A 27,985-nucleotide genomic window follows, 5' to 3' on the forward strand; every position below is an offset into this window, starting at 1 on the left:
TTGATACTAAAGACTAAATGATCAGTCTCCATATTCAAACCTTTTATATACAAATTCATTTTAATATCATACCTTTGTAAATGTTCACATTATGTTAATAAAATGTTGGAGGTATCCCTTTACTTTTAACAAAATGCCAAGTTTTATGAATAGATAGCTAGGTCTCTTAACAGAGGTGTCCTCAACAATCTTATTGAAGATAACATCCTTGTTCAGGTAATCAAGTAATAGGTGAAACGATTTTTAAAATTGTAACTAACTGGTTGTAAGACAAATCTTCAGATCACAGCTTAACAACATTAAATAACAATTATTCACTTTTATTGGGATCGTGAAATGATTAGTGTTCGACCACCATCGAGAATCTGGAAGCACTGGGCGATCCCTTCGGTCCTAGCGCAGGACTCTCAGCAGTATTCATCTACGACCCCATACAAAGTTAAATCAGCTTTACAGAACCACACTACAGAGGACCAGATCGATCACATTTACATTAGTAAAAAAACTAAATCTAGAGAAGCAGTGATTAACTGGAGAAACGGCATGACAAAGGTTAAATACAGCGTTCTTTCGACATACTGACAAAATCAACCAATTCAAGATAGCTCTTAACAACAGGTTCCAAGCCTTACAAGATCTGATCAAAGAAGAAGAAACTACGATGGAGTACAACTGGAAATGGATCAAAAAAGCACTAACTACGACGTTTCAGGAGGTGATGGGTTACAACAAGCATAATCATAAGGAATGGATCTCTATGGGAACCATGAACAAGATTCAAGAAAGGAAGAACAAGAAGATAACAATTAACAACAGCCGAACAAGTGCAGAGAAAGTCAAGGCACAAGCCGAATACACAGAAGTAAACAAGCAAGTAGAGAACAACATTAGAGTCATCAAGCAGAAATTCGTGGAACAGCTAGCAACGATAGTGAAAAATGCTTCAAGAGAAGGAAATGTGAGACACTTATATGACATAACGAAGAAACTAGCAGGGAAACATAGCAAACCAGATAGACTAGTCAAGGATAAAGGTGAGATAATCACTGAGATTTAAGAACAGAGTAACAGATGGGTAGAACACTTTGAAGACCTCTTGAATAGGTCAGATCCATTGAGTCCACCGTACATCGAAGTAGCACACAAATACTGCCCTATAGATGTCACTCCACCAACGACCGACGAAATCAGGATGGTCATCAGACGAATCAATAGTTGGAAAGCAGTAGGACCGGGTAATATACCACCTGAAGCTCTGAAGTCAGACGTAGAAGTAACTGCAAGCATGCTTCACAGTTTATTCAGGAAGATTCGGGAGGAAGAACAAATGCCACCGACGGACTAGAAAGAAAGATACCTCATCAAGACTCCAAAGAAAGGAGATCTGAGCAAATGTGAGAATTACAGAGGAATCACACTACTGTCAGTAACAGGAAACGTTTTCGACAGTGTTGCTGAACCAAATGAAGGGTTCAGCAGATGTTCAACTTCCAGATCAACAGACCGGATTCCGTAAGGATCGGTAGTAAACAGACCAAATCGCCAAACTACGGATCATCGTTGAAAAACCATTTGAATGGAACTCGTCACTATACATCAACTTCCTTGACTATGAGAAAGCTTTTGAGTGTGGATATAAGGACCGTATGGAATCTTCTTCGACACCATGGTGTACGTGAGAAAATCACCAACACCATCCGGGATTCATACGACGGACTACATTGTAAAGTCGTGCATGGAATACAGCTGACATATGCACTTCAAGTGAAGACCAGTGTCAGACATGGCCGCTTACTTTCACCCTTTCTCTTTCTTCTGGTGGTTGATTGGATTATGAAGACCTTTGCATCTGAGGGAAAGCACGGAATACAATGGATAGCTTGAATGCAACTAGACGATTCGGACTTCGCAGATGACCTAACTCTTTTATCCAATACTCACCAACAAATACAGGTGAAAATAGCCAGCGTAGCAGTAGTAGGCCTCAACATACACAAGGGAAAAAGCAAGACCCTAAAATATAACACAGAGCACCAACCCAATAACATTTTATGCTCTAGAAGTGGTGGAAACGTTTACGTGCTTAACTAGGATATATGACTGATAAACGATGGGGATCTGATGCAGATGTGAAAGTGTAGTGTCTGGTGCTGCATCAACCCCACATAGGTTATTCTAGCTTCGGGAGAGACCAGTTTATTTATCCATCCTGAGTCACATTTTGACTTTGTAAATTATTCGTTTACTAACCCTGACTGTTTTTATATGAGCGTGTGTGAGTATTGCCTACACTATTCATCGTACGTTTAGAGCTTATTTCTTTCTAGTTATAAATAGAGTCAAGCTTGATCAAATGGAATTGGCACGGTTGCCTTCTCCGCTTTGTTTTTCTGATTGTCTGTCTGGACCAACTAGTGCATGAAATATACGTATCCAATATTCATTTTCGTATTTATTCCGTTATTTTTTAAGGAGAATCAAGTCGATAATTATACACGACGGTAGCCGGGATGTATATTCCAAGTTGAACTCAAATCAATAGAGCACAAAAAAGACATGGATTGAAGAAGTAAGGGCAGGATTCTTACAATTAAAGAACATCTGAAACTCAAAACAGCTGTCAAACAACAACAAATTCAGAATCTTCAATACAAACATCAAGACAGTTTGGTTGTACAGAGCTGAAACTTTCAGGACTACTACAACCATCATCATCAAAAAGGTATAGGCATTTATAAGTAGTTGTCTACGCAAGATACTCAATATCCGTTGGCAAGTCACCATCAGCAACAATCTACTGTGACAGAGAACAAATCAGCTTCTCGTTGAAGAGTAGATCAGGAAAAGATCCTGAAGGTGAAATAAGACATACTGAGGAAATCATCAAACTGTATCAAAAAACATGCTCCAACGTGGAATTCACACATCAAAAGAAAGGAGCAAATAAAAAAACACTGTGTCTGTAATTGGAAGCAGACATTACAAGGAAGGATAGAACTTGGCAACAAATGGAAAAAAGAGCCTAGGACAGAGTAGATTGGAGATTAGGAGTCGACCGCCTATGCTCCAAGAGGGGTAACAGGCTTAAGTAAGTGAGTGTCACAGGAAAGAGCACAGTTATTCACGTTCGAGATGATATGGCCAAGGTGCGAGAAGTGAATTATGTTATATCAAAAACGAAAGCTTCTATTTATTGCATGTTCTAAATTATTTGACAAAACCAACAAATTAATATATGAGCATTTAGGAAAATAATTAGCTGATGTATTTTACAAGGTATCATCACCAACAAGATATGTCACAATTATTAAGTTCTCTTCTCTCTTGCTACTAATGGTATGATTCTGGTCTGAATAAACTCGGTGATTCAATACGGTTCAGTAAAGAAGTTGAAGCCATTTCCATTTCTTCCAATTGATCAGTTAAACCTTCAGCTAACTTTTTAGGAGATAATAGTACATTTTGACTGTTAATCTCATCATCACAATTCAAAAGGTCCGAAAGTAGGATAGCTGGAGGATACTCGCCACCATGACATAATAATTTTTCCATATAAAGCTAGGATGAAAAATGTAAAAAAAGAATACAAGTTATTAATAGAATGGGATTGAACAGACAGATTTTATCGTAAAACATACTACTGGATTATATAAGTAGTTAAAATCTACTTATAACATTAGTCAAAAGTGATTTATAAACTGAGACCTACATGGTCCTAAACAACACTATACCAAGCTGAATAGTTTTTTAACGTTTAATTAGATATGTCCAGTGAATGGAGATAAATAAATCTAAAAAAACACTTGAAGTATCCTCAACTCGAAATGAGAAGTGTAAAATTTCACCGCAACTACTTATTTAGTTATGCGACATTAACCAGCTAGGAATAATTTTCAATTAACTATGTTATCTAGAAATACAAATGGATGTATAGCTATAACTGACTGACCACTATGTGTTCACCAATGTCATGTCTGTTTATTCCTTTATAGTGACGAATTTGTAATGTGGTTCTAATATAAGTGAATCGTGAGCGAAGCATTGTGTTGAGATGTTAAGTGGTTGGAGGTAGTCAGTAGAAAATACTGGATCTCAGTTTCATATCTTTTGGAATTCATCAGCAAGATATACTTGAAGTCTTGAGGGAATCGATGTTCTGAGTTATGCTGTTATGATGCAGATCCAGTTTAACAAAAACCTTTAAATATACCAGTAATGATGAAGATAACGATGTGGAACAATTCCCTTTTTTATCAACACCTAAGACTCATATATAAAGTTATCCCAGTGGTTGAAATGTAATTGGATTGGCAGACTATTACACTCAATTCAAATTAATATACAAACAAGGAAAGGGAAAAAGCCAATGTTCAGGATAATAACTATTTAAGTGTATTTTATACTGTAAACAAATTAACACTTTTAAAAAGTACACATCACAGTCATTACAACAAAAACTAATGGTATAAAAGAGATGTATCATAGAATGTGTTACGACAACTAATCGTACACACATTTTATTTATTATAATGAGTTAAGACTCAGTGTAAAATACATTCAACTATTTCAAACCAACCATCAAGTGACATGTGAAACGAAAGTCTATATGAGATACGATATAGTACTAAAGAATACAAAATGAACAGTCCAGTTTAACAACCTCGTATTGAAAGGTATACAGGCATCGATAACGTGTCGAAATGTCAATCAACAAGAATCATATTATAAAAAATGCTATAAATTAAAAAGAGAGTACAACTTTGTCAAACAGATACAAATTAGTAGCGAAGATAAGTTGAGAACCATGTATTTATAGTGGACAAGATGTTCTGAATAAACAAACATTCAACAAAGAACACAGACAAAAAGGATTAAATAAATAAATAAACTAGGGGGGGAGAACGAAATATTATGAGAATGAAGAAAATAGATTAAAATATCGCATAAACATGTAGTGCATTAAAATTGAGAATTTTTATGAGTTACAGATTCCTAAATTATAGGTGGTAACATACATGAGTAGTGTGATGTGACAGAAAAAAATAAAGAGCAGAAAAGAAACCACTTTATACGAAATCAACTTAAACAGGATAGTATTAAGGGTTGTAAAGCTGTAATTTATTGCGATTTAAATGTGGTTCAGAAAGGTGCCTCAGTTACACTCCTCTATCTGAACAACTAATACCGAACGGATACTAATTGATACTAGTTGACAAATCAATATGAAAATAGAGTAATATCCTAACTTTTATACTTTTGAAAGGTTTTAAAAAAACTGACGATTGCATATAATTACAGTGATATAATATATACTTTTGACAAAAAATTAATAGATGTATTTATAACTGATACAAAAATTTCATACAATCTTTCCCATCTATAAATTTGACTAAAGCAAGAACAATGAACGTAATAGAATAATACGATTTCTCATCAGCTAATTACGAATCCCAAATGTAATAGTATTAACCATTCAAAATCACCTTACATGCTGTGAAGTTTGTTTACATTTTCTGTCCGTATTCTCTCCTCACTTAACTTGTTTTCTGTGTATTGATTTATACTAATTGCTAATATTCAGTAAACAGTTTATTCCTAAAAGTGTGATGTGATGCTTAGTTCCACTATGTTTAGAGTTCGTCAGTAGCTGGTAATAAAACCGCGAAATATGGTGAACTCATATTATTCTGCCACATTCATTAGTCTTAGTTTGGTCAAATGATACAATGATGTAGAAACTTGTCAAATTAAATAATTCACAGAAATTTACCTGTCCACTTGAGGAACACCAAGGATCTTTGGAAAAATAACGTCTCCAAACAAGATTAGCTCCAGCTTTTGCCATCAAATAAGCATAATAGCGTCCACCGTAATTGACTAAATGAGTAAAACGATGAGGCCATGCGCCTAGATGAGCTGGTGAACAACTAGACCAATCAGATAGTCCAACTTTACATTGAATATCTGATAATAATTTAGAGGATGCAGGCCATAACCCATCTGATTCGTGAGTTGATTTTGCATAAGGCAGTAAAGTATTTTCAATAGGACCTGAGTGTAAAACTTGATCCAGAATAGCATAGGTAGCCTGAAGAATTGTATAAATGAAAGAAATTCAACTGTTACTAAAAAGTGACTGACTTAGTCATAAAATATTAATCTTTCTACGCTTCATTTAGTAAACAATTTGAAAAAAGGGGATCATGGAATTTCGAAAAGACCCTTAAACGAACAGTCTCATTGTTTAGATAACACACAAGAATTGTTTTTGTATTTTGTGCTCACCCACTGATTACTATAAGTTTTTGTTTGTACGTATTACAACTTACAAACTCTGTTTTCTACTTAATTGTCATCCTCATTTCCACTTAAAACTAATCCACGTTTATCTACCTTTACTCCTTTCTTAATGTAATGGTATCTGGTAATATCTGCTGTCCTACAAAATTTATACCACAAGAGATTAGACATCACCTGATCATCAAATTCTACTTAATTTACCGTCGTGAAATTTATAGTCACTGGATATGTATTGATAATATGAGTATACTTTAGAAATAAACTCATATGGTCACTAGCTGTATTCGTATATTCAACGATAAGGTAACTTTTTGAAGCAGTTTACATCATAGATTGGTCTCCATTTAAGGACCATTGGAAAGTTAAAAGCACTGAACACTTTGATATTAAACCCATCACCAACACACGTTCATAGCCAAAATCAGGATATTCATGTCTTGGGATGAGAGTGTTACCGCTAAACCGGTAAGTCAGAATTCAACGATCAATATTTTCAACTATTATTCAATGTTACCGACGATATCAGTTTCACTCTCAACGTGGTTGAACTCCACCATTTCTCACTGGAACTTCAGGAATTAACTCGAACTTGAAATGTCCTGCGAGGATTGTATGACATAATTAAAGCAGTTTTTTTCTGAAGATCATGAACTCCAATAACTACCGATTATTATTAGTCATTTCCCAATATTCTTACTTGCAAACTCGTTTGGTTAAGCATACCGAAATCATCTGTATGTGTAAATCGGATGTTGTGAGTCATAAAATATTCAAATCAAGTATATCATATATAAATATATATTACAAGTGTATACCTGTTGACTAACTTCTAAACTTTGACCAAGTCCTAGACCAATGGATAATCGTTGTAATGCAATTATTTCATTAGGATCTGGTTTCTGACCCGTTTTCCAATGTCGGGCATATTCTGATACTACACGCGGATCTAATGCAAAGTGTTCAAATAAAGTTGATGGTAATTCAGCTAAATCAGTACTACACCTTTAATATAATAATAATAATAACAATGAATGTAGTATAATTTATTGATTAATTAGCATATTACGATTATTATTTCAATAGGAAATCAGATTGTCAGGATGATAAAGTTCGCTTACTTTTTTGATTAAATATTTATCTTAGTGAAAATTTGATATTATTTTCATTTGTTCCCGAATCACTGACAAAATTACTCACGAAATATGAAAATGATGTACCCGTTGAAAAACGAGGAATTATTTTATTTACATGTGTATGAGTTTTGTGGAAAACTTAGCACATAGTAATGTTTGATGCATTACATAATTAGTAAGGATTGTTGTTAACGGTTGTACATTTAAGTAGTAAAAAGGAAAGAACATGGATTTATCGAGCAATCTGAAAGTATCTCGGGTTTACCTACTGATTCATTTGTAAAATTTAACACAAACGTATTGTATTATAATCCATTGATGTGTTCTTATTATAATCTGTGTTTGATGATGATTCATAGAATTAAATGCTGATTGGTCGAATTTTATAATCTATTCATTCTTAGATTCACTTGTATCGGTTGTTTGAATATTGCCATTGATGTTTAGGACTATATTTGACCAGACTCTTTTTGGCATATGTGGATATATGCGAACGGTACTGGACTAGAGTTCCGGAGTGAACATCAACTCTGGGATGCAGGCACATATAGTTGAAGTGTCCCAAATGGAAAGAAACACGCGTCTTGAATTTCGCTGCTGGCCACCGTTTATCTCTACTTATATTCTTTTTTAGTTTTATCATGTATAAGCAGGCTTACACAGAGTTGTTTCTATGGAATACTAATACGAAAACCTTTGAAAATAAGCAACTGTTATTCACACGTCAACATGTTAACAACGGTAATAAATTACTACCTTCCAGATTCTATGAATTCAAACGAGATAAAGCAATAGAATGAAATGCTTTCGTTTAACACGGTTCAATCAATTACACTAAACAATCATTAGATTTAGTGATTCTAAGAATCTAACCAAACCAGATAAGTAGTCAGTATTTTCCCTAACGATTTATTAGTTTAAATATTTTCGGAATTTCCATATCAATACGATAGTATCGCATTGTCAAGCTAAGAGTATCTTAGTTATGTGAACTAATAGATCAAATCAAAATTTTATTCATCTATCTCGAATAAGAACCACTATTAAACACTATCACGACAGATAATAATTCCATCAAATAGGAAAAGATATTATTAATCTATAGAACTGACTAAAATATCTAAGGTTTAATCGTCAAATTTAGACAATTAAATAGTGTAACACTTGACTAGTACAATTATTGGATACCATGTAGTTTATGTAGAATATTATTAATAGTAAAGTTGAAATTGTACAGTAGTTTTAATGTATAATTATTGAATATGAAACATTTCTGAAGTTGACTAATAATACGATTAAACTATAGTATAAAATTGCTAAATGAATTCATATCTAATTGTAACAGTAGTAACATAGTTTATCTTCTCGTTTACTTATTGAATGTTTGTCTCATAATGAATTTATTTATATATTGTTTTAAAATTCTGAATAAAATACAAAATATACATGTCAGTTAGTTATATACAACGTAGAACTTGACACATTTGTGCATCAGTTCAAATTCCCACATGATATTAACACAGTGAGTTATTTTAAAATAAAATTCCTAGAATGGTAGAATTAATAATAGTAACAATAATAATGGGAAAAGAAATACAAAGACATTTTGGCATTCAGGTTATAAGTGAAGATAAAAAATGAATGCGCCTGCACCACTGCGAATAATTTTGAGTCATTTCATTCAAAGACTCTAACCACTGGCTATAATAATCACCCAAACTTCAACCACAGTGTCTACATCTATTAAAATAGCTCAGTTCGATTACCATTGACTTTATGGATTGGTGTCATGTTTTGGTTTAGCTACTTATTAGTATTCTATCAGTCTACTCCTATACCAGACAACATTCCCCGTCGAGGTAGGTGGTAGTTGGGTATATATAACACATGTCCCGACCACCTCAATTGATTTTTCAATGTTCATTTAAGTGACAGCATGATCCATTAACAATATGGATAGATATAGATAATCTGTAAAGAGGATATATATATATATATATATATATATATATATACTTACCGTGTCCCAGTAACATGTTGATATCGTGTACGTGCAAGCATAGAATGTAATGCATGTCCCCATTCATGAAATAAATTTTCAACTTGTCCTATACTAAGAAGTGGTGGTTTAGAATTCGATTCAGGCGGAGATACCGTCAATTGAAGTGTTATAATTGGAGATTGATATGATCGATTACTAGAACCATTATCTAGGCATCGACCACCACGTATAGTGTAATGACAATCCTGATAAATGAAGAAACAAAAAGAGAAGTGTAAGATACAATCAGGATAGGACTGTTAATATTAATATTCTAAATATGTAACAAAAGTGAATGAAAGTACGCTGTCGGTTAAATAGTTGCTATCATAAAAAGTTTACATCAGATCTTTTCTACTTTACTTTTGAACCAGATAACTGTGAACGGAGGACAGCAAAGATTTAGGTGCTTGATTTAAAATCAAATTAAAACGATTCTATCGAATGGCGAAACCGTTTGATGGGAGCATCATGGATCCTACTGGAATAATATGTCACGATTATGTGAGGCGTTCTAATCCTCTCACATTTACCTTTCACAAAATAAAAACTCAGTCCTAGACGGCTAATAAGATTCCCACTTTTGGAACCATAAAAGCAGTGATTTTGAATTTTCTGTATCAAAACTATAATAGCCGTCATCAATTGTATCTCCTATATCTACCAAAAATAGTCAGACTGCCACGATTTTAAGCAAAGGTTTTTTTGGTGCAAAATTCCCGATAGAATTAGAATTCATGAGGTAATCAAAAGCTTGTAAAAGTGAAACTCTCGTTGGATAATAAAAGACAGTTATAGAGGTTCAAATTATTTGTATATGAAGTATATGTGCAGAATGAAAGATCAGCCACAGAGACCGACAACTTCTCAAGTAACACTAAGGTTGGTTTCATATCTAGTGGTAAAGACAACCTATAGGTTGTAGACGTGAATGTATTTGCTTGGTTAGCAGGCTTTTACAAAGTAACAAAATGATCATGTTAGGAATCCCAGATCCCCCAGAAATCACTTGGTAAACGTCTTATTTTTGTAATTTTATTTTTGGAAATTCGGATTTCTCATCTTCGTGCCAAAAGCACCCACTTTTACCTTTAATTTGTATTTCCCACTTAGGAGGACCTTAAATGTCATTAGTTCGTTTTCTCTTTTAGTACGATATTTTGTGATGTTTTCCAAGGACATTTTTGTACTATATATATACGCATGAGTCGTGTGCTTGTTTGTTCGTGCCTCTGACTGCTTGTGGAATATATGTTTCCTTCGGCTGAATCTGGTCTTCTCCCTCCAGTTAGCAGGGCTGGGGCACAGTGAAATAGTTTAGCTTGACCTGTTGTTGTGTTGCTGACTTTCGTTCCGTCAGCCGGTTTTAAGTGATATCGTAATCTTTTCAAACGTAGAAGATCAGTAAGTCATAATCACAGGTTTCTGGGTAATGCTTTTGAGAGACCCTCTTCTTTGTTGTTTGATGGATGAATAAAATGATACTGTCCTCTCTTTATTGATTTCCACAGCTCCATTTTTGCTGTCATCAGTTTTGTATACGTAACTTATGGAGGAAATAACTCCACAGGATGTTTTCGACGTGTGCCAGCGCTTGTTTGAACCATTAAAACATTCAAGTCAGTCTAATTCATATATATTATTGACATAATGGTAGAATAAAAATATTTTCTGTACCCCGCGATATACTGCTACTATACGATGATAGGGCCAGTGACCGAGGTTACATTACCACTAAACTGATTACACGAACCATACGCTAAGCGCAGACTTGATCACGTAATACTAGACACACGATCCAAGTTCATGAGTAAAGAACCCGAGTATAGACTAGACAAGACTCTATTTAACACAATTTTGGACAATCTACATTCAGTGAGTCCAGAGTAGAATTCAATAATAGGAAAATCACATAATTGATAGCCAGTAAGCAGTGTCTGTCTGTCCACACTCAGTAGCTAAACACGTCTTAATTCTACTAGCCACACATCAATTATGAATCGTTTGTTATTCCTTGAATTGTTCCCCATAGGTAATGATCAAAACATGGAGTAAACCATGGTAGTAAATCGAAGTCAGAACTGAAATAAACACGATTACGAATGATATAAGAGTAAAAGGTTTTAATACTTGATAAGAAACATTTTAAAATGAAATAAAATTACTTGGGCAGGTTTACCAGGACGATCAAGCAGATCACAATAGACTATTCCAATTGGTTCCGTTGAATTATTCTTATTCGAATAGACATGAACTTTGATAACAGATGGATGCCATACTTCTCCAGGTCGTACCGGTACAACTTCTAGACGTAATCCAAATAGACAATTGGCCAATTGACTTACACCTTCCATACATGCACCCAATGAAAAATAATCTGTCAAATGCTATAAAACAAAAAAGTAGAGGAAATATGAATCAATAACTTACTTATGTATGTGTTGCAATAAACGACAAAGACAGATACAAGGGATTATGATAAAATAAAAGGTTATAACCTCTCAACAAAAAAGAGAAAAAGTGTGAGTTAAGAAAACTTTAAGTTCCTATTCGATTTTTCAGATCCAAAATGGTTATTAGCTGTTGTAGCATGGGTGTTATACGATTACGCAACGGATGTCATAAAATATAGGAATAACACTAAGGCATATGTGGAATGAGAATTTATCCATGTAGCTGAGATTCATATTATCAAATCAATGGATTTCAAAGGACAGAACCATCAACCAACTGGTTGACAATTTGAATAAATATTAGGAAATTAAAGTTACTATTTATATACAAAACAATATTTGACCAAAATGACATGACCATTAGTCAGTCAGTCGTAAAGTAAAACCTGGTACACATGTACGCCGACTCGAAATGAAATTGTTAGGGCAAACCTCAGAGTACTAGAGGTAGCAACAGTATTATTGGTAGTAGGAAAGATCAGGCATCAAAGATAAGATTTAAGAAAATATAAACCAGTGAAATAAAATTTTTTGAGGAATTCAGAAGCTTATGATCTGGGGGAAGACGAAGAATGAATTTTTGTTCTTATAGACTGTAATGATCAGCGTCCGAGACTAGTCAGATGGGATTACATCCAGTTTCCAGATTTCAGCTAGGATTTTAGTCAATCTAACTGCTAAAACTGGACCACCATCCTTGAAAATCTCAGTGCTTAGTTCATCAGACCGTGTTGCTCTCTCTCGTTTTGGATTACTTATAGCCTTTTCAACCTCATTAAGAGTCTAAGGACTTATATCAGTTTGCCATTCAGGTTGCTTGGAGAAAGTGGATAATTGAAGTGTGGCTGACTATCAGCTACTCGGTTCTCTAAAGTGTTCTGGCCATCAGCCCCACCACCTGGATCGATGGTGAATGACAGTCCGATCCTTTTCCGAGATATTCTCACTAACAAAAGGATTTGTAATACCCGTTTCCTTGATAAGTCTGAACAGTTGTCTACTGTTACATATTGCAGCTGCCTTTTCCATCTCTTTTGCTTTCGCTACCCATCACTGCTCAGGATCATTGAGTAGACTTTTTTCAGTCCATGTTTAAGCTGCCTTCGCTCCTCCTTGTGCTTTGAGTCAGACGGGATGGGATCTCAAGCATCTACCAGTTCAGTAGGCGCCACTGAAATCCAATGGTTTTTCCTAACGTTTTGATTGAAGTTACTAGTACGTATCACTGCTGTTTCCACAGCTTTTCGGATATCATATCAAGATACCTCAGGGTAAATATTACTTTTATGGTTGACTAACTGCTCCTCTTGTTCTTCCTGAAATACATTCTTATTTTTTTTCATCATTAAGTTGAACTCTAAAGAGTTTTCTGGTTGTGACTTTTTTAAGTATAGTAACACAGAAAAATACGTGCCTTAAACTAGAGAATGATGCGAGTCTAAACATGTGCTCCAGAATGTGCGACAGTTTTCATTTGAGCTCCTCCAACGATGGCTAATGACAATGTGATCTATTTGAGTCCGTCGATGAAGCAACCGTGGAGGTCGTCACGTCATACGATGTTTCTTCTTATGATTAAAGTTGGTGTTTGCCAGAAATAGACGGTTATCTGAGCATAGTGGCAACAGACAGTCACCATTTTCAGTTCGTTGTACCGCAACACCGTAAGATCTGCCTAAGTGCCTTTCGGTTTGGTTTAGTTTACCAACTTAAGCATTAAAACCACCTGTCACTATTACTACATAAGAGTTCAGCTTTTTGAAGGAGGCTAAGTAGCTTCCCATAAAATTCATATGTAACTTCATCCGAGCTGCAGTCAGTGGGAGCGCAGACAAAGAAAACGAAGACACAAAGGCAGTTGTCTTTCTGAGTTCTTACTGTACTGTTTAGCTGGACAATGCATACGTGATTTTCTATTGGAATCCGGTCAAGCACAACCTGTTGTGCTTTTGAACTTAACATCATACCTACACTAGTGAGACGAAGGGAATTAGCAATGGGATCTCCAAATACACGAAGGGTAGATAGTGCCAGTTCTTTATATTGACAAGGTGAGGTCAAATGGATGGCTGTATTTGGATCCTGTATGCACGTTTCGGAGACGCAGCAAACGTCGATGGCGCGAGATTCTGGTGTACTATCTAATGAAGCCTGTTGTCCTGCCTGACACATGGTTCAAATATTGAGAACTCCGACATTTAGGTTAAAATGTAGTTTTAGTAGACCACAAATAACATTTCGTGAACTCGAATCATTAGCATTGGTACCACTTGGTGATAAAGATATACGAGAAGGGTTATTCGTGGTGATAGAATTATTAAGCGGTGAAGGAGGGATTTGATCGTCAACGAGATGATCTTGAGTGTTGTTACAGATACGAGGTGGGTTAGAACTTCCCAACTGCTCACGACATAGAAGGATATTTCTTCTTGAGAGACAAGAAAAAGAAACTGAATCAGTGGTGGTATTAGAGACCTGGGAGTGTGGCCGCAGAGCCCATGGGACAACTGCTTGACGTCCGTCGCAAATGGCCTTTCATGAGAAGTTTTTGATGAGTTCGCTCCGTATTTTAAAAGGCCTTACCATCAAAGGCGGAAATCTGTGGGGTAAAATAGAGTGTGAAATTTTTAGAGTCAACCTTTTCCAATCCCTTTCTTCCGTTGTGAGAAGGCAGAAACGCTGCAGATGCCGGCTGTTCAAGAGGAATACCTTGCTGCTATCACACTCATCTACAGTCAGCAGTACGACCTAGCCCTCAGACCATAAGTTGCTGATGTTAGTCTTACCGCCCTCCAACCGATCTGTCCGGTAAGGTAGTACCTAAAAGGACATGTGTTCAAGCTAATATGGCTCAGTTGAGTCAACACGACAGGCAAGGCCGATCATCACGTCAAGGTAACAGCTACGGTCGGGCATGATCGTAAGCTACCTGTTAGCTGACAAAGGCTAGTTAAGGACAAAAGGGTTGCAAAATGACCGATAATTACACATTCCACTTCTTTGCAGGTTTTCGAAGCAGAATTAAGTCAAGAAGGCTGGGACCTGGGAAATGTCGATTGAAAGACAAGTACTCTCACCCCTAAGTCACTACTTTAAATGTAAAATTAAAGCTAAGAAGTAGAGCGGTGTTTTAGCAGTTAAGGCTTTTGACTTGTAGCTAATAATTCGTAGAATTGGACTCCCACCTACTCCTGTTCAGGCAACAGGATAGTACCGCTACCCCTCACACTTAGTGTGATTCAAAGTCAAGTAAATGGACCTGAAACCGGTTGATCAATTAACAATGGTAAGTTTTCCTAGGAAAGATTAACTGTAATTGAAATGTGCACAGAAAATATATTTAGTTGTTGTAGATGTACGATTAAATTAGGAATAATACGAATTCATACCAAACAATACATTTTGGTTGAAATATTAATAATGATTAATATTGCTAATAAAAGTTATTTTGAATTATAACTTACACGACTACATAATGCCTGGCGTTTAACACCAAGTGCAAAGGGTAAATCACTAGGCCAAATTAAATTTACATTACAATCCGTTTGCAAGTTGTGCATCTTCGTTTTCCGATAAGAGTTTTTTATGATTGGTAATAACTGTTTTCTTGCTACTTCAGTTGAAATAGGACGAAGTTTCTTACAAACATGCTGAAGGAATTCGTCTACATTCTCAGGTGTTTCAGCTAAACTATAGAGCGTGGCACGTTTAGCATAATTTTGAAAGCCAGCTGCTCTGAAAAGAAATAACAGTAAAAAGAAGGGATATAAGTTAATGATTTTATGAATAATCGTAATGCTACAGAAATTTGATATTCTTGAGGTGATTACCATTGAGAATGACTATAACAGAAGAGATCTTGTATTCTCAACTGATCGATAACTAAGCAATGGTCAAAATCATCCTAGTTTAGTCCTTTAGTGATATAGAGGATGACTTAAGATAGTTTCCTCACTTTCTGCGTTATACTAAACGAATAAAATGATAAAATAATGAGGTTGGTCTGGGTATTCAAATTTATAATACCGTTAGACTGGATACTTGAAAGATTCGCTACACACAGACCAGAGATCGCGTTATATCAGACACATGATTCACGACCGAAACAGAGGACCAAAGTAAATGCTAGACAATACTTTATTCCACACAATTACAAGCAATCACTCTCAGTGAGTTCGGAGTAGAAATCAATAAGATGAACGGAAGTCATATATTTGATAGTAAGTTGAGTGCGCATTTGTCCACACTTAGATTTACTTTCACTACCACACATCATTCAGTTTGTCAGTCGCCCGACGATCTTAGGTATGGTTAGCTGACGAGTGTCAGATAACACAAAACCTAGGTCCGGGGTTTCTTGCTGACTACCTACAACCACATGACATCTCAACACAATGAACGTAATATATAGTCACATTCATGCCCACATTACAATTTGATCGACAAAATTGGGTCAGCACTAATGGATTAGAGATCAACGTGAAGTTGGTCATTAGTGATAGATCAATTTTAAATATCTCGATTTTACAGATCAGTTGAGGCCTGTATAGCTTACTGGTAGCTTTACAGATTATGAAACTGAATGAGTCAGTCTTGAATCCACGTGAAAGTATCAGTCCCCTGAAAATCACAAAGACTCCTCGCTTGCGAGTGAAAACTAGCGCGAAACCTAGGTAAAGGGTTTCCTGCAGACTACCTTCAACTACCTAACATTTTGACGTAATTCGTTTGTGATTAAATAGTGGAACAATCGAACTGGAAGTTTAAGCAGTTATTATTTTTCAAAGACAAGTCTAAATGTGTAGATGATCAGTACTTACAAGTGAAATTAGACAGAAAAATACAAAATGGATATGTAAAGGCAATATTTTTACACTTATTTTGTTCATTATTTTTAAGGCTGATGCTGTATAACAACTGAATGGATTGGAGTTTTTCTAAAAATAGAATTATTTCAGTTAGGTCGGTGGTCAATACAAAGTACCGTTTTTATCAACGATAGACAGCGAAGAACCTTTACATCTGGCAGATGTGATATTCAAATATTTTATTAAAGAAAACGTTGTTAGTGATAGCTTTTGTCTAATTTCTCTAACTAGTATTTCAAAAACACATTTCATAAAGTAGATGATTAAAGCCAACTTTTGTAATAAGCCAGTTGTTTTATTACATAACCGAAGTTATGAAACTTAAGTACCTCAATTTAATTTTCAAAGAGAAGAGTCATCATCTGTGGGGAATGCACCATTAAAAATGCTACGTAACAACGATTTACTGTGGATAGCAAACCCTCTTTAAAACAATAAGATTTCAAACCCGATAGAAATACAATCGACAGTAGCAAGAAATTTTTTACACAATAATTATAATTATAATATTGTCACATAATTAGAAAGTGTATATTTCTACTTTTCCCGTGTACAGGGATTTCAACAGAGGACAGGAAGGTTAATACATTCAAGACATTGTTCTCTATAGACCAAATCTAGATTGATCTAAATAATAAAATTGATATTAACCCAGTTATAGTAAATTTGCTCACAATTACCAGTATAGGGTTGTGGAGATTGTTTACAATTCTTCATCCCTTCTCTCATTCCGTTAAAATCCGTGACATTTTGAAGAGATGGAAATTTTTGAATTTGCAAATACTATATTACTTTAATAAAAAACTTACTGTGCCATTTCATGTCGTGCACTCAAAAGTTGTTCTAGACACTTTTCTTGGCCTTGAATGGGTGCATAATATGCACAATAGGTGGATAAACGGATAGAAGGATCTGGATGATCACTAAGTGGATGAACAAGTTCAATTGAATTTGAATAACTATTTGCTGAATACTTCGATGGATAAGTTACTGTACTATGGCAACCCTAGGTAACGTGTAATAATGTAATAAGAAAAAGAGACAAGTAGAATTTAAATACAAAAGAAATATTTATTATATATACAAAGAAATATATATAAATTCAAGGGTAATAATGCCACATCACACTACACTATAATACATGTAAACTAATTTTAGAACTGAACGTATTGAAGTCGAACTTAGTATATTCATCCCCAGTTGAAAAGTTTATCATAACACCAGTTAACTATAGGATTGCACAGACAAATAATTTGTTCGAGTTCAATATAGTTAAAATACCTTTGGTATATATATATATATATATATATATATATATATATATATATTACCATACCGATTATACAATGGTGACTATCGAGACTCAATAATCCGCTGGATAATATCACATATGAAGGGGTGGGTATTAGGAATACCAACAATGCGATACAGGTACATCGGGCTAACTAGCCAGGAAAATAATGAAATGTGTCTACTATATTTTATCGACATTCATTATCTGAAATGCCCTGGTACGGACGAGAGTGAAGACAGTCTGCTCTCACATGGCCCCGCGTATACAGCCACTACCAGGGAAGTCCTACTCACTGCCTTCTCATAGTGGGGTTGTTGTCTACGAAATTGAGAGAACGAAAAGCAAATGTCCGGCACTTTAACCGGCTCCGTGGATATGGAGGATCTACCTAGGGAAGTTGAAAAACCCTAATTCCAAACCAATGAGGCATAGGGCTCTAGGGTCCTAAGGAAACAAATGGCGTATGAACCTATTGTTGATCACCGTTTACTATGAGACTGCATCTCCTTATGTTGTTCCACTGTTTTGTGGATCAGACCTTTAGGTCAAAGGCTCGGGGTGTGGCCCCCTAAGAAAATTACCTGCTTCGGTCTGGGCACCCGAGCAGTATCACAGACCTCACACAAATCGAATGATTTCTGTGGCGCATATATATTTGGTGCTTCTTTGTACCAATGTTTGTGTGTTTAAACAAATATATAAAATAAACAACTTTAAATGCAATCAATATCAAGTCATCCAATTAAGGAAATCATAAGCTAGCGGGGACATCAATTCAGCCCTGAATATCAATCAAATGATAAATAAAAACACTTCAATTAATACTCAGTCAGTCAGCCTCTATCGACAATGCACTTGGTACAAGTGTACATTGATTCAAAGCGAGAGGAAATGAACAAGATGAGGATAGGATAGAAATAATATCGAAAGTAGTCAAAATCTAAAAATAAGGAGTACAAATACAATCGGAAAATAGGAACGTATGAATGATAATTAACCGGAAATCTAAAACATTCAGCATGAATACCCTTTTGCTACTCCGAATGATTTCGCACTATCACCTACGCCGCAAGCCAATGCTAACGGGTATTCTGTAGGTTACAACGAGGAATAATTTATCTCACGACATGGTTCATACCGACAGTCAATGACTTCATAGACCTAGGATATGCTTTAATTGGGCCACTCCTAACTATTTATCATATACTCCCATGTAAGAGAAACATTGGATGTCAAGGTACGGAGTAGTTAAACATCCGAAACCCATGTCCTAACCACTTCAGTCAATAAAAGTCTACAGTCTCATTTACGAATTTGAGTTTTTCTTTGCCGATCATTGTTAACCAAACCTCAGAAAAACTCACTCGGTGGATCCGCGATACGCCAATAACGCTTCTAAGTGTTTCTAAAGGATTAAATATCAGGAGAATATCTCATAAAACTACTAATTCGTATAACATAAAACTAGAAAAACTGTCTAACCACAAACGTTTTTGATAAAAGTATTAGGAATTATAACAGTTATTCAGCTATCATAAAAATATATATCTCAACAACTACGTCCAGTTTTATGTGCTGCACTACGAACTTTGACCAGCAGTGTTATATCTCAAGAAGACTAGGTGAATGGTAACTTCCAGGAATTATTTATAGACTATTATATAGATAAATATATCCTTTCATCATAAGCTTTTATTTGACCCATTAACTATTATTATACGAATTTGTAGGCATAATTACCAAGGTTTGACTTGATAATTTCGAATAAACTGAGCATTGGGTAGATTGTTATAAATAAATTAATATATTTGTAATATCTCAATGAGTAGAAAAATTAGATTTTCTGACGTTTCGTGACTCAGTGTAAGCCACTTGTTCAGAGAATAAATAACCAAATCAAAATTAATCCAAGTTTCAATCGTACAAAGGAACAACGCAAGTATAATATTTAACCCGCTAACATCTACAGTCTCCCTTAATCACAGACACTTTTGACTTGATCTTGTATAATTTCCATTTCCCATTTTATGGTGCTATGTGGTTGGGTATCACTGAATATAATCTACATATGCTTGAAATATATTGTTCGTATAGAGGAGGCTGATTGTTGTGTTCTTAAGGAGGAGAGCAAGGAGGAAAGCTACTGTATTGAGGACCAATAAGGGTTTGAAGTTGACTCAAGGTTACTAGTGCTGATTGACGTGACGTCGGTTAGCTCAGGGACAAGGTCACAGAAATCGATACTCTGAGTGGTGGTTTGTCACGTGATATTAGACAGGGCCATAAGTCAGAACAAGTATACTGACCAATGAGTGCTACTCAGTAAGCGAATCAATTTTAAAAACTGTAACTCACAGGTGGAATACCTGAATAAATTGGCTACAACATTACAATGAAAATTAATAATCATGGTAGTATTGACAACAATTTCAGTAAAGCACTATTAACAAGTACGGCAGTTTATTTTTAAGGGATATATATTTTATGGTACAAAGAGAATTATGAACTATCTTCAGCTAGATAAACGTGAAATATCTGGGTAATAGTAGATAGTTAATCAACTTTTGTATTCTATACGTTTTATCTAACATTTACATTAAACTTGAAAAAATATTGAATCCAAGTTCATAAGTGGTAGGAAGTATTTTTGTTTCTAAAAAAGTAATCGCTGTGAATATAGGTGCAAAGACCAAGAGAGTCGGCAAAATTAATAATTTCAGAATTAACTCAATCCTCTCCCTCTGAAAAAAATATTCAGTCAAGAAACAAATATATCGCTTACTTCAATAAATTTAGCACCACAATTTAAGGCAAATGAAGCAGCATGCACAAATTGTTCGTGTCGACAGGGATCCTGTAGTTGTACACCAGATAGTTCAAAATCAGCTACAAATAAATCGAGTACACGCCTATCAACATTATCCATATGTGTATCTGGAATTAATTTATCCACTTGAGATGAACTACTTGCACGAACAGAGGCATTATATAAGTTTGAATTAGTATTCAATTCTTCAACAAGTTGACCAATTAACTGACATGCTTTCAGTGCAGAATAGCGATATGCTTGATCTGGATGAAGCATTCGTATACAATCAGATAAATCAGCAACTCGACACAATGTATCGGATAGATCGTCTAATATCTGTGATAAATAGATGAATTAAGTTAAAGTATTGAAATAAGGTCTAGCAATAGTAATACATGAATGAGTGGGGTATAATAGTATACTTGTGGCGCATCCTACTTCTGCTGACAGATATAAGTAGTATGTAGCGGCAATCGGAAGTAGAACGCCTGCTAAAAGATTAAATTGAAGAGAACAGGAAGGGTAACAGGAAGCAATTGGAGTGACAACGGAATTGAAAGAATCATGAAATACGTAAAGGACAACTGATGGAAGATGTGAAAATGATGTATTTAATGTATGCTTTTTATATTTTACGAAGGCACTCTGTAATTTTGAATTAAACCATAGACTGGTTTTCCCCAAGGTTTTCGTTCACTACATTGCACATGTGAATCTTTTTGAATAATTAGGAAAATAATATTCAAATAGACGCAAACACAGGAAAAATACGGTGAAGTATGTACTTAGAGGCTTGAATTGAACAATGTCTGATACACCTAGGCATTGGTCAATTAACATAAAACAAAGAATTGATTAACCTAATTAACGACAATTTGAGATAGTATGGAAGAGGAATTTCACAAGAGCAGAAAACATTTATTTGAACGAAAAGGTCAGAAAAGTGCAAGAACTAAATAAATAATCAATATCTGTTTAAGGTTGAAAATATAATGAAGAACATATACATATGAACTTTGGAAATTAGTGTCGTTTTTTAGTGTTTATGTTCAAAAATCCTCTCTATTTTATTCTATTTTGATTAACAACAGACATCAGGGTTTGATGTGATTCAATAAATGCAGTGAATATCTCGACCATGTAAATTCTTCTAAAGAAAGGGGGAGCAATTACTTATACTCCAGTTTTCATTAAAGGACCATAATAATCCGTATAAGTTTACTCACAAACTTCCAATGAGTATTTTGAGTGCTATAGTTGTTTCAAATTATAACATAATGCTTAGTCTCTTAGCCGGAGACAATGAATGAATAAAAATAAGTGAATGCAAGTAGTTAGTTGTGGTAGAAAGTTTAGTTGATAAAATACAAACAGAAAGAATTCTTCGAGTTAAGGAAGTTCCTCTCACATTTATGAAAAGAAAACTACAGAAGGACTGTTACTGGCTTCCTAGTTACATGCCCAAGACACCAAAGTTGGTATTCCAGGATCGTGACACCAGCTGAATTATTGACACTGAAATCGAACTCACGTTGCTGGATCTTCGGATTACCAACAACGTGCTATCACTGAATGTCAGCAATCCTTCTGAGACAACGAAAATCAAACTCAGAGATTCGCTTGACACCATTAACTCGGAAAGGTCAGGTTTAAAAAACACATAGCAAATCTGTTTTCACCAAACTTTTACAGCCTGACTAACATCAAGAAGGCACCACAGATGGCCTAAATTAGCATAAGCCACTCTAACTTTCACTGTAAGTAAATTGATTTAATCACTCACTCCACCAACAGCCCTTATACAACTACCCAGACACACAAACTCGATTACTTCAAACTGCTCACCACCAAGAGCGAATGCATGAACAGGCTCTTGAGAGTCTTTTAAAGGTGCTTTGCACCCGGAAGGTCCCATACCTATGGACACTGGTTAGAAACTGATTAAGTGTGGACTGTATGGCCTGAAAACTCCGCCTGTAGTTCTTCTAGGTTACTGTCGGTCCCAATCCCACACAAAGGAGGAGGGTTGGACATGAAGTCAGTAACCCCACCCCGTAGAAAACAACCTTTCTAGAAAAACGCTAACGAGAAAAAGAAATTTGGAAACGGAAAAGAGAAAGACCAAAGAACACACTGAGTCAAAAATTGGAAGCAGATATAAAAAGAATGAACGGCAACTGGAAACAACTGACCAGGACAGAGTTTGGTGAAGAACGCTGGTGGGCAACCCACGTTCCTCCATGAAGGGTAACAGGCGTAAGTAAGTATGACCTGAAGATCATCACACAGTGAGACATCATCTCCAAATGTTTGGATGTTAGATTTGCTATTTGACACAGAAAGTACCTAAACATAGCCCGAGTGACAACTACTATATTTTTGACGAAAGCGTTATAAAAATTATGTCAAATGTTATTTATTTCGGTCTTCCTTTGGGATTCTCTAACTTATCCCGTACTTTTGACAACACCAACAAGTGGTTTTCGTCAAATTTATTAAGTGATGAGACCATTTCGCCATGAATTGACATTTGCTTTTGCTTAGTATCTAATCCCTTACATTGTCCTTTAGTTTTTCCAGGACTTTTGAGAAATGATTGTAAGTTGTGTAAAACCTTGAAAGCTGCTAGGAGAGCTATTATCGTATCTTTTGATTACATTATGATTACAAATAGTCATTAGAAACCTTGCGAACAATATTTTAACAAATAAAAACCATCAGTTACATGTACAATGTTGTCTATTGTATGACAGGATACATAATCAAATAAGAATCCATACTCGTAAAAAGAAATGTAAAAGCTTTGCAATCCCTTATTTAGCCTACACTATGTAATGAAAACGTCGTAAAATTAAAACCAATCAGAAACCTTAGTGGATAGAAATAAGCATTTGATGATCAGTATTGTAAATATTTCTAGTGACTTTTTAATTTTCATTACGTACATAGATATTTGCTGGGAGAATAGAGAAACCTTGTTAAAATATTTTACCCTGAGTGTTGTTTAATGTATTGAACAAAAAGAGTTGAATAGAGCGATGGTTACTACACTTAACTATTCGTCTTGAACATTTTATACATGCAATTAAGTGTTTTAAAGGTACTGTTATTGAACAATGAACTCCGCCTGGAGTCCCTCCGGGGGCTACTGCCGGTCCCAAGTCCGGATTAAGAAGGAGGGTTGGACATGGGGTTAGCGGCTCCATCCCGTAAAAAAATAACTCGCTAAAAACGCCAACCAGAAAAAACTGTTCAAAGCATTTAAACTCTATCCTGGGAATCAGAAGGTCTTCATTTAGAAGAGTTATGACGCCTCGTGATCAAAGCCGAGTTCCTCCAGGAGTCACGAGGCCGATGCCCCTTCTGACAACCAGAGCAACCATTTACTTGGGTACATGGAATGCTCGTACAATATGGGAGACTGGGAGAGTCTTCCGAATTGCTGCAGAAACGAGGAGATACAACCTAGAGGTACTTGGGATCAGTGAAACACATTGGACACAAGTTGGACAACAACGACTAACTACAGGAGAGCTCCTGTTATACTCCGGCCATGAAGAAGAAAATGCACCACATACACAAGGAGTTGCATTGATGCTGTCCAAACAAGCATAAAATGCACTTATAGGATGGGAATCTCATGGACCAAGGATCATCAAAGCCTCGTTCAAAACAAAGAAAGAGGGTATTTCAATGAACATCATCCAATGCTATGCGCCTACCAACGACTACAATGAAGACGCTAAAGATCAATTCTACAATAGGCTGCAGTCAATCATCGGGAAGCGCCCAACAAAGGACCTGACCATTCTGATGGGAGATTTCAATGCCAAGGTTGGAACGGACAACACTGGATATGAAGAAATCATGGGACGACACGGACTGGAAGAAAGGAACGAAAATGGTGAGAGATTTGCAAACCTATGTGCCTTCAATAAACTGGTCATAGGCGGCACCATATTCCCACATAAACGCATTCACAAAACCACATGGACTTCACCGGACCACACTACGCAAAACCAAATCGACCACATCTGCATCAACAAAAAGTTCGGGAGGACGATGGAGGATGTGAGAACCAGGGGAGGAGCTGATATAGCATCAGATCATCACTTGCTGGTCGCCAGGATGAAATTGAAACTTCAGAAGCACTGGAAAACGGAGTGGACAACATCACAAAAGTTTAGTACGGCTTTTCTTCGGGATACTGACAAACTAAACAAATTCAAGATAATCCTCAGCAATAAGTTCCAGGCCTTTCATGATCTACTCAATGGAGAGGGAACTACTATGGAGAGCAACTGGAAGCGATCAAAGAGGTAATCACTTCAACATGTCATGAGGTTCTGGGCCACAAGAAAAACCACCGCAAGCAAATAGTTGTCACCTTAATGTTGACCGCTGAGTGGTCTAGAGCTTAAACGCTTAATTGGCTAAACTGAGGTTCCAAGTTGTGGGGCCGTTGGTACGTGTTTCTGAAGAATACCATACGGGGACAAAACGAATGTCCAGTGTTTCCAAATGCAAAGAAACGGCCTTGATGAACGACCTACATACCTAGCTCTACATGAGCAGGTGAACTGGTATACGAACATTCAGTTAGTCAGCCTTGGTAACTTTTCTTTCACAAACGGACACATAAGAGAATAATCATAGCAGTTTATATGAAAATTTGACGCGTTAAATGTCTTTTTATGTCGTTTACTCTGCAGGTGGTCTTTTAGTATATCACCAACAATACTTTATCAGGTTTATAAACAGTAACTTTTTGACCAGTAGACTTGATTTGTAAAGGCTGTATCTTCGGATTTCTCTCCATATATCTTGACGAATACCCATTCTCTAGAAAAGCAGATTATGAACTGGAAATTTCATTCTTTAGATGGTCTGGTGAAGAAATTTTACGATATCGTGAGCATAGGCAGTTACCGAGACTTCATTTCCTAATTATTGAGAACTAAGAGTGAAAATATATCAATTTTCCGTTCCAAGGTTTATTGTACATAGATGTTTTTAGTGATCCACCATTTCTTTTGATAAATAGGACATCAAGGAAGGAAGTTTTCACTCACATTCCTGCTCCACTATAAATCGGAGTGATGGATCTGACTTCTTAAAATATTCGAGGATATCGTCGATCCGAAACTTTTCATTACGTAAGTCATCGACAAGTCTCCCATACAAACGTTTGTTTCTACAAAATTATAAGACGATAACAAAAGTTATGTCCCCAAATACTGAAACAGCTTCGAACTGTGTAATAAATGTAATCATTACGTTTTCCTTGAAAAATGTTGGTTCATGATTGATCGGGAATATCAGGCAATTTAACTTTGAGGAATCAAGTGTCTGAACATGCTTAACATCATTTTTCTTAAGTTTTGTTAACCTGTAAAGGCTAGTGACTGGGGAATTTGTTGGTCGCACTATCTACGAACCAAACGAAATATCTGACTTCTTATCAAGCAAGGAGTATAATGAACAGGTCATTTTTCATTACTTTAAAAGTGAGAAATGTGGCTAGTGAATACACATACAAGCGCAGATTCTATGTTTTTCTCAACAGATTCCTACTAACTATACCTCATATATATTGAAGCCATAGAGGGAGCAGTGATTTTACACATGAGTACTATTTGAAGGTAGTCAGTCGTTCGCTGAATCTACGGTTTTTTTATCAACCGATGAAGTTAGAGCGCTTTATGCATGTTTAAACATCCAGATCCATGTAATATGCGAGAAGCCGTGTAAGTGGTTTAGAGAAAAATGAGTTGACATAGCACAATCTCACTATATTATAAAGTTTTTTCTACGTATTTGATTCTTGTAAATAAATAACCTGCTCATAAACGACAGTATCTAGTAAGCGTTAATAGCATGAAAAGCAGTTCTAAGTGGCTGTAAAAATGTAACAAAGTTGAAGTATAGATAACACGAGACTAACCTGGACTATTTTCCTAACTCTTGTCTGAGAAGTAGCTTCATCACACAACACATGACACTCTCCGATAGTAGACTCAACCAGACTTTGAAAACTATGAGGAGACGTCAAAACCGGGTGGCCAAAAAGTCCTATATGATTAAAAATATTGATATTATGCAAAAGATACCTGTCCTTTTGCTTAAATGTTCATCCTTTGTTTTTAAACTATGGTAATTAAAAGCATCGGCTAATGGACTCAATTTAACACGCGTAGAGAGCAATTTCCGATTAACGTAATTGAAACTTCGAAATAACGGTAGGTGAAACCAAACCATGAAGCAGTTACAAACGGAATGACTCTATGCAGGGCAATGAAATCGGACACTAAGTTTATATCGCAGAGAGAGAATAGTAACTAAAATCAATGAGGAAGAAAAAAACAATTTAGAACAAACGTGTATTCTCATGAAAGACATTTCACTTAAACTACTGAGTGTGATTCTAAGATGAAACTCGCATACTTACACTGAATCAACTATATATATGTAACCAGAGAAATTAATGAGCCCGATAAGACTTGGCTCCTACTAGAATAAATTATGTACATGTCATGCACACTAAAATGGGAGAATGCAAAGCGATGGTGCAACTTAGTAACACATTGAGAGTTGGTGTGCTAAGTCTTAACTTACAGTAGGAAAAGTTCGAAATTATAAATCATTGCCAACAAGCATTACTGGTTTGCATCAAGATGGTGATATTGGTTTTCGTAAACGTGAAGAACCTAAAAGAGTTACTGAAACAAACCACTCGCATGGCAGATTACCAGTCATCCCGGGATTCACTAAACTTTTGGCTAGGTCTCGATACCTACATCTGGTGATAAATGTGCATTGGTAACGTGACCATCGAAAAGTGCGCAGACCTTGGTTTCAGATGGTTCAAATGGTTGTGGACGGAATAGAAGAAGCTTTCGCTTAACAGGCTTCCGTGTCTAGTAGCAGGGGATCACCAAGTCTTTCAGGCAGGAACCTAGGTATGTTAACAATAAAAGAGGGAACGAAATTGGTAAATCATAGTGTGATACTGTCCTTGGTCCATAAGGATAGGACAAGTTGCCTCTTGAAGGACTCCTGAGAAGTCGCTTGGACTAGCTCGGCAGGC

At 35.8% G+C, this 27,985-nt stretch overlaps 1 protein-coding gene across 1 annotated transcript; it reads right to left on the minus strand.

Annotated features, from left to right (window-relative positions):
• Nucleotides 1-2,643: 2,643 nt before the first annotated feature.
• On the minus strand, nt 2,644-27,913 carry MS3_00004308 (uncharacterized protein). Its single transcript, XM_051212214.1, has 12 exons — nt 27,648-27,913; nt 27,514-27,605; nt 27,009-27,236; nt 26,843-26,970; nt 20,872-21,234; nt 17,605-17,801; nt 15,392-15,662; nt 11,640-11,861; nt 9,454-9,680; nt 7,116-7,302; nt 5,771-6,088; nt 2,644-3,558 (listed from the first exon to the last, which is right to left on the minus strand). Exons 3-12 carry the CDS (start codon nt 27,154-27,156, stop codon nt 3,331-3,333), a joined length of 2,289 nt encoding a protein of 762 aa, XP_051072368.1. The 5' UTR covers nt 27,157-27,236; nt 27,514-27,605; nt 27,648-27,913; the 3' UTR covers nt 2,644-3,330.
• Between the last annotated feature and the right edge of the window lie 72 nt (nt 27,914-27,985).

Source organism: Schistosoma haematobium, chromosome ZW, assembly GCF_000699445.3.
Source record: "Schistosoma haematobium chromosome ZW, whole genome shotgun sequence".
NCBI lineage: Eukaryota > Metazoa > Platyhelminthes > Trematoda > Strigeidida > Schistosomatidae > Schistosoma > Schistosoma haematobium.